This window comes from Ascaphus truei, chromosome 3, assembly GCF_040206685.1.
Source record: "Ascaphus truei isolate aAscTru1 chromosome 3, aAscTru1.hap1, whole genome shotgun sequence".
NCBI classification, from domain to species: domain Eukaryota; kingdom Metazoa; phylum Chordata; class Amphibia; order Anura; family Ascaphidae; genus Ascaphus; species Ascaphus truei.
The window spans coordinates 333606638-333619420 of NC_134485.1; the positions used below are offsets into that span (position 1 = coordinate 333606638).

Sequence of the window (12783 nt, forward strand, 5' to 3'; positions counted from 1 at the left end):
CGACTCCTGAGGAAGAAAGCAGTCGCTTTCGAAACGCGTAGAGTGGGAGTCTTATTCAGAGAGGAGCATACAGCAGAGGAGTTGCAGGAGGATCCAGCCCTCACCGAGCGGCGAAACCGGAAGTGACGTCACACGCCAGTCGGAGCAGTCTAAACAGCTGACCGGGGGCTGAGGTGGAGGAGTGGGGGAACGTTGTGGGACGGTGAGCCAGCTGGCTAAAATCTTCCTACACTAATGCAGTGTGATATGCCCGTTTTTTATTGTTAGAATGTGAGTATAATATTTTATTGTTATAAAGCTATTTTTATCTTGAGTGATCTGCGCTATACCAGTTTTTCTCTCTACATTGGGGTACGTGATCCTGGGGACCTGATCCACCTTGATGACAACTGCATCATCCACTTACCTCTGACCGTTTGAGTCAACCCTGCCTTTTTGACTCTTACATCTTGTAAGTAGTCAATTCATTAGAGCCAAGTCAATTGAAGGCTTTTTTCACATTGTAATTTTTGCTGCACTTAAATTTATTTTTGTTTCCTCCCCATGCTCCCCGTGGATTTTGTGTGTTTAACAAAAATAAAGCCAAAATGGAGAAGCTATGTGTGAAAAACTAAGGACATCCTTACTGCTTCCATAGGAAATAAGATGCTAAATGGCAGACAGGTGCTGCTAATCAAATGCCCTTGATTAATTGTTCATCAGCATGTGTGACCACCTCTATAAAAGCCGAAGTTTTAGCAATTTGCTGGTCTGGAGCATTCAGGTGTGTGTTAACATAATGCCAAGGAGGAAAGACATCAGCAATGATCTTAGAGAAGCAATTGTTACTGCACATCAATCTGGGAAGGGTTATAAGGCCATTCCAAACAATTTAAAGTCCATCATTCTACAGTGAGAAAGATTATTCAAAAGTGGAAAACATTCAAGACAATTGCCAATCTACCCAGGAGTTGACGTCCCAGCAAATTCAACCCAAGGTCAGACTGTGCAATGCTCCGAGAAATTGCAAAATACCCAAGAGTTACATCTCAGACTCTACAGGCCTCAGTTAGCATGTTAAATGTTAAAGTTCATGACAGTACAATTAGAAAAAGACTGAACAAGTATGGTTTGTTTGGAAGGGTTGCCAGGAGAAAGCCACTTCTCTCTAAAAAGAACATGGCAGCACGGCTTAAGTTTGCAACGTTGCATCTGAACAAACTACAAGACTTCTGGAACAATGTCCTTTGGACAGACGAGACCAAAGTGGAGATGTTTGGCCATAATGCACAGCGCCACGTTTGGCGAAAACCAAACACAGCATATCAGCACAAACACCTCATACCAACTGTCAAGCATGGTGGTGGAGGGGTGATGATTTGGGCTTATTTTTGCAGCCACAGGACCTGGGAACCTTGCAGTCATTGAGTCGGCCATGAACTCCTCTGTATACCAATGTATTCTAGAGTCAAATGTGAGGCCATCTGTAACGACAGCTAAAGCTTGGCCGAAATTGGGTAATGCAACAGAACAATGATCCCAAGCACACCATCAAATCTACAACAGAATGTCTGAAAAAGAAAAGAATCAAGGTGTTGCAATGCCCCAGTCAAAGTCCAGACCTCAACCCGATTGAAATGCTGTGGCGGAACCTTAAGAGAGCTGTGCATTAACAAATGCCCACAAACCTCAATGAACTGAAGCAACGTTGTAAAGTGGGCCAAAATTCCTCCACAACGATGTGAGAGACTGATAGTCATACAGAAAACAATTCAGTTATTGCTGCTAGAGGTGGTTCTACAAGCTATTGAATCATAAAGGTATACTTAGTTTTTCACACATGGCTTCTCCATTTTGGCTTTATTTTTTGATAAATAAATCATGACACGGTGTAATATGTCATGTGTTGTTGTTCATCTGAGGTTGTATTTACCTAATTTTTAGACCTTATTGTGAGTGGCCGCAATCTGGGCATTGGGCCTATATTAAAATTGTTTTACAGAATTACGCTATGGGAGCCGCGCTGTTTTCTTGTGTTGCAATATCAAGATTTTTTTTTCCTTTGGTTAGATCCATGGGGAAGGATTTATAAATATTGAGCACTCAATTTGATAATCATCTGGGGAGAAGGAGTGGCTCAGTGAGTAATGACACTGACTGGCACTGAGAGTTTGAAGCAGGGAAACCTGGTTCAATTCCCGGTGTCGGCTCCTTGTAACCTTGGGCAAGTCACTTTATCTCCCTGTGCCTCAAGCACCAAAAACATAGATTGTAAGCTCCACGGGGCAGGGACCTGTGCCTGCAAAATGTCTCTGTAAAGCGCTACGTATAACTAGCAGTGCTATACAAGAACATGCTGTTGTTATTATTATTATCTGCTTATAGTCCTGCTACTATACACGCTCGGGTTTTTACAAGAGCTTTTTGCAAGAGCACCTCTCTCTTTCTATGTCCTACCCAAACCTGCACGTCTCCCAGCTGTTTCCGGCAATGGTTCATTGTTGCAACCAGTTCATAGGATGTTGATCAATAATCTAGATTAGTGATAGAGATTGACTCTACAATTATGTAGGGGGACTATTTACTAAAGCAGGGGAGCACAATCTTTTTTTTCTGCGCCGCCCTGCAGGCTGTTCCCCACTCTGCGCGCCCCCCACCTCTTACCTTGCCTCCGTCGTCGTAACGTCAAATGACCTCGCCGCGTTGCCATGGCGCCGCGTCTACAGAAGCAAGGTAAGTGCAGTTTACAGAGGCCTTCGCCGGGCCTCTGTAAACCCAGCGCCACCCGCAGCGAATCTGCCCCCCAGTTTGCGCACCCCTGTACAAAAGATTACCGGCTGTTAAACTACAGCGAGACGTGCACCAGATTTATCAAGGTAAAAACCCCAGTGGCTTTCAGGAAAATGAACTTAATTTACAGGTTGATCAGTTTCAGAAAAGGTTATTTGGAGTTTGTTTGTTATCCAGGAACATGCTGAATAGATCATGCCTCATAATGAGGCCTAAAGAATGTCATTAGAACTTTGCAAGGCTTCGGCATTTGTGATATCCTCCTCATCCTATAGAGGTGGTGCGCTGGTGTTTACGCCGGGAAGGCTCCTCACATAGTGCGTTGGGCTGGATCCTCTGAGGCTATCCGACTGTACGACTGCTCCCGCCATCCTGTCGTGCGGCTGCTTCTAAGACTTCGGCTTGGGCTATAGCGGCGGCTTCCCCCTCTTTATTTAGGGCCTCTAGGTTCATGTCCAACTCGGTCTTCTTGCGCACAGCAGCGGTTGCGGCGATAGCAGCGACAGTGTTGGTTTCAGCGGCAGTGGCTGCAGCGGTGGTGGCAGTGGCTGCGGCAGCAGCAATACTGTCTCTCTGCTCTTCCTCTTCTGTGCGGGCCCTTTCTAGTCTCATGGCTGCCTCTTTCTAAACGTATGCGGCCCTTGCGCGAACAGCCTCTGCGATAGCTCACACTTTGGTAGCGCTTGCGCTAGACGCATTCGATCGCGCTGATTTTGCTGACCTTGATGAATGGCTCGATGCGCTGGAGCGCTGTGATGTAGACTCCAGCGCGAGGTCCTTCTACTCTCAGCTTCTGTGATGGCGGTCCCCACGTGGCTGTCACGTGTCTGGTCAATATTATTCTGTAAGTCTCGTTCTTGCAGGCTTTCCCCAGTATTAGTCCTGGTCAAATAGGTGTTGTGTGTCTCTGCTTTTCATACTTGCCAAAGCTAGTCCAGTTTTTTTCCAGGCCTTCCCTAACTTGTCACGGTGTGAGTCAATGCCAGCTTCATATTTTTTGCGGGCCTTTTGTGAAACTGGCCGCTTAGGCCTTGCTGAATCTGTTGTGGTTGTGTAGCAGTCTCGGCGTCTGAGTTGTCACTTTCATGCGTGGTGTCTGGTGAGGGTCGGAGTTCTGCCATGCTACAGGTGTATGTAGGCCTTTAGCCAGCTCGCGCGGCGTGCGGTCTCTTACCTGCGTCAGCGATGGACGACTGTCTTAGATGGTGCCGGTCGGTGTCCTGCAGAGGTCAGTGTAGCGGTAGCTGTACTAACAGGTCCGTGGCTCTGGCCCGTGTCCTGGTGGATGTCTGGTGGCGTGGCCCTTGGTAGCTCTAGCCATGGGGACGTAGCCCAGGGGTAGGTGTGATGGCTGTACAGTACCTCACTGTGTAGCTGTGCAGAGCTGCAAACTCAGGCAGGATAGGAGAGTGACAGGGCTGTGTATAATGCATGGATATGTGAAGCAGTGCTGCAGCTTCTGTGTCTGTGAAACAGTTTTTAAAGCTGCAGGATCTGTATAGCTGTACAGAAAGAGACCGGCTCCAGGGCACTCACAAACCAATCCTGATCACTTGCCTGATCAAACAAAATGAAAAAACGTGGTCCCAATGTAGAAAAAAGTGAACAATCTCTTTATTGCAGCATACAAAATTGACAGTATAAAACTTCCCACACGTTTCAACCAATGACTGGTCTTTCTCAAGGAGTCATTGCACTGTTTCTTTGTGAGGGAGGAGGATACTAGTGGGTTTCAACAGAAGATATAGAGGACTTATACTGCCCTCTTTTCTCTACCCCACCTCCTCCCCCTGGATGTTGCCTATTTAATTGTGATCCCCATGTACTCTCCCCCTTCTGATTCACACTGATCACACAGATCCTGTTCCATTCCATCTGACCTGGAGCGCATGGCAGATTTCTACATTGTCTGTATAGCTGTATAGAGCTATTTTCTCTGTATAGCTGTCTCAGCCTGTTTCCTTTAGAGTTGATTTTTACCGTTCTGGCCAAGCACACCCTAAAGATGCGTAGGGACAGGCAGGTTAACTCCATTCCATATATCAAGCAAGGGAACCTTCTTACTTGCTGAAGTGTTTATTTGGGGCAACAACATACAAATAAAAAGGGTGAAAAAGTACTGAGGGAACACTGGGGCATGGGAGCAATAGAGGGGAAGGGGAGCTATGAGGAAACTGGGCTAAATGCAAGATATAGGGATAGGTACAAATGAGTAACTTTACCAGGATAGGAGAGATGACTGCTCAAGATGGCTGCTGGTACTAAAAGACAGCATGCTGGTCTGGGCTGATGGGAAATTAACTGGGACAATACCACCTGGCAAGGGGAGGGGGAGCAGTCCACCCTGGTAAAAGGCCAGGAGGGGATTGCCAAGGCAACTGGCTGAAGCCAAGAAACCCACAAGGGATCACAACATTGTTGCAACATCTAGGCTGAGGTGTGCTAGCAGCCTGAAGACAGGGAAAAAAACACAATCCTGTCCAGGACAGTACTATTTCCAGAGAATTTCACATAAGTCATAGTTCCCAAATATGCTTGGAAATGGGAGAGCAGTGTAGAACATTGTGGTGTAATTTTGTTTAACGGTTTGAAATTGTGGACATTCAACAAAATGAGTAGCAATATACTACTGATAATTTAGGGCATTTTAGCCCTGCCAAGTTGTCATCTATTTTTTTGCAGCGTAGGTCAAGTTTGAATATTTGTAGGGTAATTCCTTGGTAATAGATTTTGTTTTCAGTGATCACGGTATGATGATGTATCCTCTATCTTTTGAACCTCCACATCCCCTAATTCATCATACAGTACACAGTTAAACCTACTTGGTATTCACTTATTTTAAAAAAAGAATACAAATATTAGGGATTTTAAAGCACCAAGTAAAAATACCTTGGCAAAACGTTACTACTTGTTCTATGTTTCCTGTCATTTAACGCGTTTTCAGTTCCATGGAGAACATAGAAAGCAGGATAGAGATGCCCGCCAGTGACCTCACAGTCACTCGGACTGCAGTGCTGCCTGGAAGTTGTGTGGATGCCTGTGCTGCCGTTGGACTTGCCATGAGAACACTGGTAGGCGTCCGTGTTCTGCTTTCTATGTTCCTGTAAAGCCCAGGAAGAATGTACGATCTAATGAAGTTTAGACAAGGTTTTGTTTTTTTACTTTTATCTTTATAACCCCTGACATTTTATTAGTTTTAGACTAAATCAATAGGTAAGTGCCATTTTAAAGGCTAGCTGTGCTGAATGTTGTTATTTTGTTTTTGCTTTCTGATGTACAGGCATACCCCGCTTTAAGGACACTCACTTTAAGTACCCTCGCGAGTAAGTACATATCGCCCAATAGGCAAACGGCAGCTCACGCATGCGCCTGTCATCACGTCCTGAACAGCAATACCAGCTCCCTACCTGTACCGAAGCTGTGCGCAAGCGGGGAGACTATAGAGCCTGTTACACATGTGTTATTTACATTAGTTATGCACGTATATGACGATTGCAGTACAGTACATGCATCGATAAGTGAGAAAAGGTAGTGCTTCACTTTAAGTACAGTTTCGCTTTACATACATGCTCCGGTCCCATTGCGTACGTTAATGCGGGGTATGCCTGTATATACTTCCATGTCTTGAGTGGGACATGCTTGGGACCAGATCTTTTAACTGTTCTAATCCTTGCCTCACCTTAACCTCCTGGCTGCTATAGAATGAGTGAATTGACCTTGAGGCTTAGCACCGTTTAGCAAATTGGAGTCTTGGTGTTGAGCTGACTAGTACTAACCGTGACATGTATAAGCTCTGTAACTCACCACTGTCTACCAGCTCAGTCTGTCAATTGTCTGCTAGACTTTAACCCCATCACTGCTAGCCAGACACACTTTATACACTATCAGTTTCTGTTTGAAGAAGTGGAAAATTTGGCAAAGTTGTTTTATTGAAAGCATTCTTCTCTTTAAATAAGGTCCATTGCAGGTAGTTACACATTGGTCTCCCAACTTCTGTGGTGTCTTGTGCCCATCACCGCCGTATGTGACCTTTGCAAAGTTATTAAGTTCTGGGATTTCATCACCAGTCTTATGAATTTCCTCCCCAAAAGAGATGAATTGAATGATATGCAGTTTTTGTAGTGTCGGGTACATGCAGCATTCATCCAGGTAGAACCATTTGGAGCCAGTCAATCCCTGAACTGAAGCTTTGTAATCTCCTTTTAAAAGTTGCGGGGGGATAAACTGTAACAGACAGAGCTGAGACAGAGCTCTTCTTAAACTAATATTTATATCACTGTCCTAAAATGCATTCAATAGGACAATAACTCATATAGGGTGTTATACAGTAGGAAAAATGCAGTCTGACCCCTCACTCCACCTCCAGATGCCTATTCTGTCTAGTGGAGATGGCTGCTATTCTCCCTGAGGGTAATAAATATCCATTTACTGGCTGGCAGGCTCTTTGTCCTGGTTATTTCATCTGGTTGGAGGCGAGAGAGTGAAGGACGATCTGTTTCTTCCCCCACCCACTCCCAGCCATCTATCTGTGCAGGCACATAACATGCTGACACAGACACCACGGTCCCTTATCAAGACCAGATTCAATATGGCAGCAGGGACAGACCTACTTTTAGAGTTGGTTGTGTTTGCAATATAGTCCTATAATCTCCAGGCTGTCCAGCTAGGGAAATTAATAAGACTAGTTAGCCCTGTGGGTGGGGCAGGGGTCTGTGGCTGAAGAACTCAAGGAACAGACACAATGATAGTGAGTCTGTCACCTATAGGACATTGTGATGAATGACCAACCACCTCTAGGAAAGGATGTCCCCAGCAATGGACATTGCTAATTTTTGAGTGAGATTTTTTTTTTATTTATAAAATGGGAACCCTAATGAAGTCTCTAGGACAACTGGTGTGTTAGAGGGTGAGTTCTGACATTGAAAGTAATACAGTACTATCAAATTTAGAGAGAAGCTGAGAGATCTTCTTTTGAATTATATTGATTGTTACTTCTGCAGTCCCTCTCTAGGAGAAAATGAACTGGGTTGAATGCAGGGTACAGGACCGTAAACCTATAGAAGTAAACTCTCAAAGCTAAAATGTTTAAAAGAAAAAACAAACAATTCTCCTTTTCAGTTAATTGGTTTACTTATTGACGCAAATAAGACAAAAAAAAACAGAACGAAACAATTAAGCTGTGATATAAGCTTCCCCGAACACTTTAAGATATCACCCAAGACACAACAGTTGCCCCATGGTAACTTCTTTGGCAGGACATAACTGAGAAGCAGCATGTCCGCTTAGTCTGCAAATAACTGCCAGCCATTGGCACATGGCAGAGCGCTGTTTTGCGCCATGCTGAAGAGTAGACGGCTCAAAGGAAACATGCCAAACTCCGGAGCACACTACCTGTAATTTGCTGGTCTGAACAGTTCAGGGGAAGAGATTAGTGGTGGGAAATGCTGTTAAGTTTAGGGCTAGACACCTGTGTAGATGGGTGCAACACTTTCAAAGCCTATTTGTAATCCTGTATATTACAGGCGGCATTCAGATAAAACTGCAAAATCCTTTCATTATATGTGTGTTGTATCAAGTTCCCATTTGACAAAAAAAAAATATTTTTACCTCTGCAAAGTGGTGAAGAAGCCAATGACAATGCACAATCTTTCTTTCTCCAGACACGATGGATCCTTAGCGAACCCTGTTGGCTGGTATCTCGCAGCTCCAAGGGAACCCGTAACGGAGCAGGCGATTGATACCCAACTCTCCCCCTTCCCTCCAAGGGGACCTGATACACTGTGACTGCGCCATGCTGGGCAGCAAGGATCACATGCAGACCTAACGCCGAGGCTGTGCCGCAATGAGCAGGTAGGGACATCACCTGTGTTTATGTGCTCGTGCCGCTATAACCATGAAATCCTTCAACAGTTTGAGACCAATGTGTTTATTCTTACATAATAGCTGTACATGGTTAAATAATACTGGCACCGTTACTCCCTGCCTTTGTTAAAGTGCGAATCTCAAACTAATTACACAGTATGGTTAGATTAATGACCCACTGATATAATCATTGTTATAGTACTAATCTCTTTATGTAGTCCTGATAAAGAATGCAGGACTGTAAAGCAAATTTTACCGGCACAATGACGTCTTGAACCCAAGAGCTTCTATGTAAATCTCAGATCAAATGACTTGCAAAAGGTCAAATGGGGGACAGTGATGTGTTCTCTCTGTTAACACTTTTTCAGACCCCCTGATTTATAGAGGTAGGGAGTCTGTCATAAAGCATATCAGCACACAATCGATTCAATGTGACTGTTTTGCTCTGTTCTCCAACCTGTAGGAATGGCGGTGCCATTTTTATTCTTTGGGTTAGCTTGTTTTAGCTTCGCTCCAGTTCGCCATTTGGTAATTTAACCCAAGTTATACCCCAGATTTGTTCAGCTAAATATTTTGCATACTGGTCCATTTTCTTCACACATTCAAGTGGGTGCACAGGAGGTCATAACCTGCAGATAATGTGATAGTTTGTCCTAATAGGTACAAGAGAGAAGAGAGAGCAAAATGAATGGCGGCAGTGAGAGTGGAGAAGGCGATAACTATGGAGGGACCCCAGCGGTCCAAGTGCCAGTTGGCTGGCAGAGGAGGGTGGAGCCAGGCACCGTGGTGTATGTCAGGTGCGTGCCTGCCACTCATTTAAATCTCCCAAGCTCTTGCAAGTTCTCTCTTATCACAGCATGTCCCTTCACCTTAGGTGGCAGCCTCTGTATCCCATAGGCATAACAGACACTGTATTTCTGCCCCTTTCCCTTGGCCTGTGTACACCCAACTGAGCCGGTCCTGCATCCCACTATGCCTCCCAAAGTCATCCAGCCAAAGTCCTTCAGGTGTTATTGCACTGACCCCCAATCGGTGAGGACAAGCTTTGCATGTCTGCCCAATTCTGATACGTCTGTGCCTGGAGGTGATCGGCTCTATTGTGGGACTGTACTCCTGAACATTCCCAATGGAACAATGCCTGTATTCCTGTCCAGTCTCTTTGGTATTCCTTCCTAGGAGATATCTGACTGCCAGAATTCTAGTGCCCAACTTGTCTCCATTTTGGTAACTGTCCTGTCAACATACGTAGTTCCTTTTGTTTAGTTCTTCTCTATCCTCAGGATTATTGTAGTCAGATTTGACTAATTTCACCATTTGATTGGCTTACAGTCCGAGTGGTACAATTGTTACCTCTATGGATCAATTGAGAACCTACCTAGTGACTGACGGAACCTGTAAGTGTGGGTTGGAGTGTCCTCTTAACATCTACAAGGTAAGCCACCACCGTTCAGATGTAAATAACCATGATAGCTGTAAACAAATACGCTGGAATGGTGTTAATAGATTGTTATCCTGAGATATAGATTATTAATAAAATGTTTACTTTGAATATATTTGATTTATACTCATTGATTTTATATTTTATTTTGGTAACGTGGGATTGACCTTTTGAAGGGACACACCTCCCAGAACCAAGTGTACCAGTAGGGTTAGAACTGGACAATAGATGCCCTTTTTTTGAACCGAGATTGGGCACAACTTTTAAAAGATATTTTGTAATCATTTCTAGTTTGTAAGCATGGTCAGCTAGGATTTAGGTAGGCGTTTGATTTAATATCTACTCTCTCTTGCCTGATGTCCCTATGTGGTCAACAAGAGTATGCACAGGAACTCCCCCCTCGCGCCCCCCCCCCCTTATTTTAATTGCATCCCTGATAAGGACATGGACAGATTAGGGTGGAGGTAACAACTCTCTGGAGTTTGTGAATGGGACACTGTTTGTCAGCCAAAGTGTTTTGTAATTTATTTGTAAGAAACAAATGTAATAACTTTATTTCATATCGCGCTTTTTTCCCAATTGGGACTCAAAGCGCTTCGCAATAACTGAATAGTGCGTGGTACACCGCGCTCCACATAGAATTTTTACACACAGTCCCTGCCCAGAAGAGCTTACAATCTGTTTTTGGTGCCTGAGGCACAGGGAGATAAAGTGACTTGCCCCACAGGGTTGCAAGGAGCTGACACCGGGATATGATTCAGGTTCCCTTAATTCAAACTCAGTCCGTGTCTTTAATCACTGAGCCACTCCTTCAAAGTACAGTAGCTAAATCTTTGCATTAAGCATGGTTACAGTTGTTTAAAGAAGCCACTTGGATATATACATTATTTCTAGATCAGCTGTTAGGGATTTTGTATATATCATTTTTCTAAGGACCTCTTTTATTGTCTCGTTTTAAACAAATATAACTGCTTAACGCAAGCATTTGGCTGCTTATGTCTCTAGAAAAGAAGCAAGAAGCAGGTATCCAGGCACACGGATCGATCAATAAGTGGTTTATTTTGCAAAAGGATTGTCTTTTGCTAAATAAACCACTTATTGATCTAGTCAGTGTGCCTCGATACCTGCTTCTTGCTTCGTGACTTGTTGGGGTACTACAGGATGTTCCCCACTTCCAAGAGCACCCGCAGTTGACCTTCCCTTTGAATATTGATGAGACCTGTGCCTGCAATACCCTCCGTTCTATCTAGAAAACAAGCACCATTTATTTTTGTCCAGGGCCTCAGAATAGGGGAGTGTTTGTCATTCAAAAGAGCCAGTACAGAAGGTGGTAGGTGGTGTTTTACCAGTGCAAGCTGTTGTTAAACACAGGGACATCCTATAAAAGAAAGTTGCTAGAGTAAATCAAAGTCTCAGATCAACATGTTTACAAAGGAATACCCTCAGGTGTCGGGTATTAATAATAATTTTTTTTTTTAAATCCAGTCACCCAGATTGAATTTCTAAAAACTGCCATTAGTACGCTTTAGTCCCAGTCAGCATTGCTCCTTCCTGAATGCTTGCGTTTCCTAAGCCAATTACACGGATTAACATTTTTACATTTTTTTTTAATCTTTTCCTTGAAAATGCTCCTTTCTAAACAACAAACAGCACATACATTCCCCCCTACAGCAACATGCATTGTAAAGGAACTCTTAACTCGTTCCAAATCTCCTGTTACGAGAGAGATGAATTATAAAGCACTTCTCCGAAAACTCAGTGGTTTCTCCCAACACATTATTTTTTTACACCAAAACTATTAGAGGTTTATTATTATTATTATTATTATTATTACACATTGTTTTCACAATTAAGTGGCCAGGATAGAATTGGTCATGTCAATTTCTTTATTATTATAAAAAATAAATAATAATAAATAGAACTGTGCCCTTAAGAGTTTGCGTTCTGTTTTTATAGAGCTGGTTTTATCCCAAGTTTTTAGTTCTTTGCCATTGCACATACAAATCTGCTACTTTTCACTTCTTTCATGGTCTTAAAAAAAAACCTTACATTTTCAGTGCATCTCTGACTCCCACAGTGGTCCTATACTTTCCTTCTCTCTCGGGTAGCTGACTTGACTTTGTAATACATTGCTGTCTGCCTCCCTCACCCTCTAGCATACTACATCTCTACTCTCCATCCCATCGCAGCTTCTGCCCAGAGCTGCTCACAACATGCTATTAATGTTCTCCCTTGTCTCTCGTGTCTGACGCGGGTTTCTTGCTTTCGTCCTCTGCAGCTCATGCTTTTTTAAATTTCTCCCCCTTGTGTTCTCTCAGTAAACGTTGCTCTACCTTTTTGCCCAGGTTTTTAACTTTGACCCAAGGGCAGTGGTGAAGCGGCGAAGCGCAGAGGACGTGAAGGCTGAGGAGGACATGACCAAACTCTGTAACCATCGTAGGAAAATTGTGGCTCTCGCTACTCTGTACAAGAGCATTGAGAATACTCCCCTTGCACTACAAAATCAAGCTGCCGGTAACTATGCTTTTACATGTTCCCGCCGTATCCCACCCCTCCTTATTGTTTACTTTTGTGGTTAAGAGGTGGGAAGAGGCAGTGTGGGCCGCCTGAGGAGTCTGATCACCAAAGTGACCATGTATTTATAGCAGGAACTTTAGACCTTTTTAATACGTTTTGAAAAGATTTGCCTGTGCAGAAATAAGTTAAATCATAGT

At 43.8% G+C, this 12783-nt stretch overlaps 1 protein-coding gene across 1 annotated transcript in view; it reads left to right on the plus strand.

The window, feature by feature from the left end:
* The window catches only part of MBD6 (methyl-CpG binding domain protein 6), a 60894-nt gene that overhangs the window by 20715 nt on the left and 27396 nt on the right, over positions 1 to 12783 (plus strand). The window contains exons 2-5 of the mRNA XM_075591537.1: positions 8430 to 8619; positions 9292 to 9428; positions 9961 to 10063; positions 12415 to 12583. Of these exons, the coding sequence (XP_075447652.1) occupies positions 9316 to 9428; positions 9961 to 10063; positions 12415 to 12583 (385 nt within the window). The 5' untranslated portion in view covers positions 8430 to 8619; positions 9292 to 9315. The remainder of the gene's footprint in view (positions 1 to 8429; positions 8620 to 9291; positions 9429 to 9960; positions 10064 to 12414; positions 12584 to 12783) is intronic.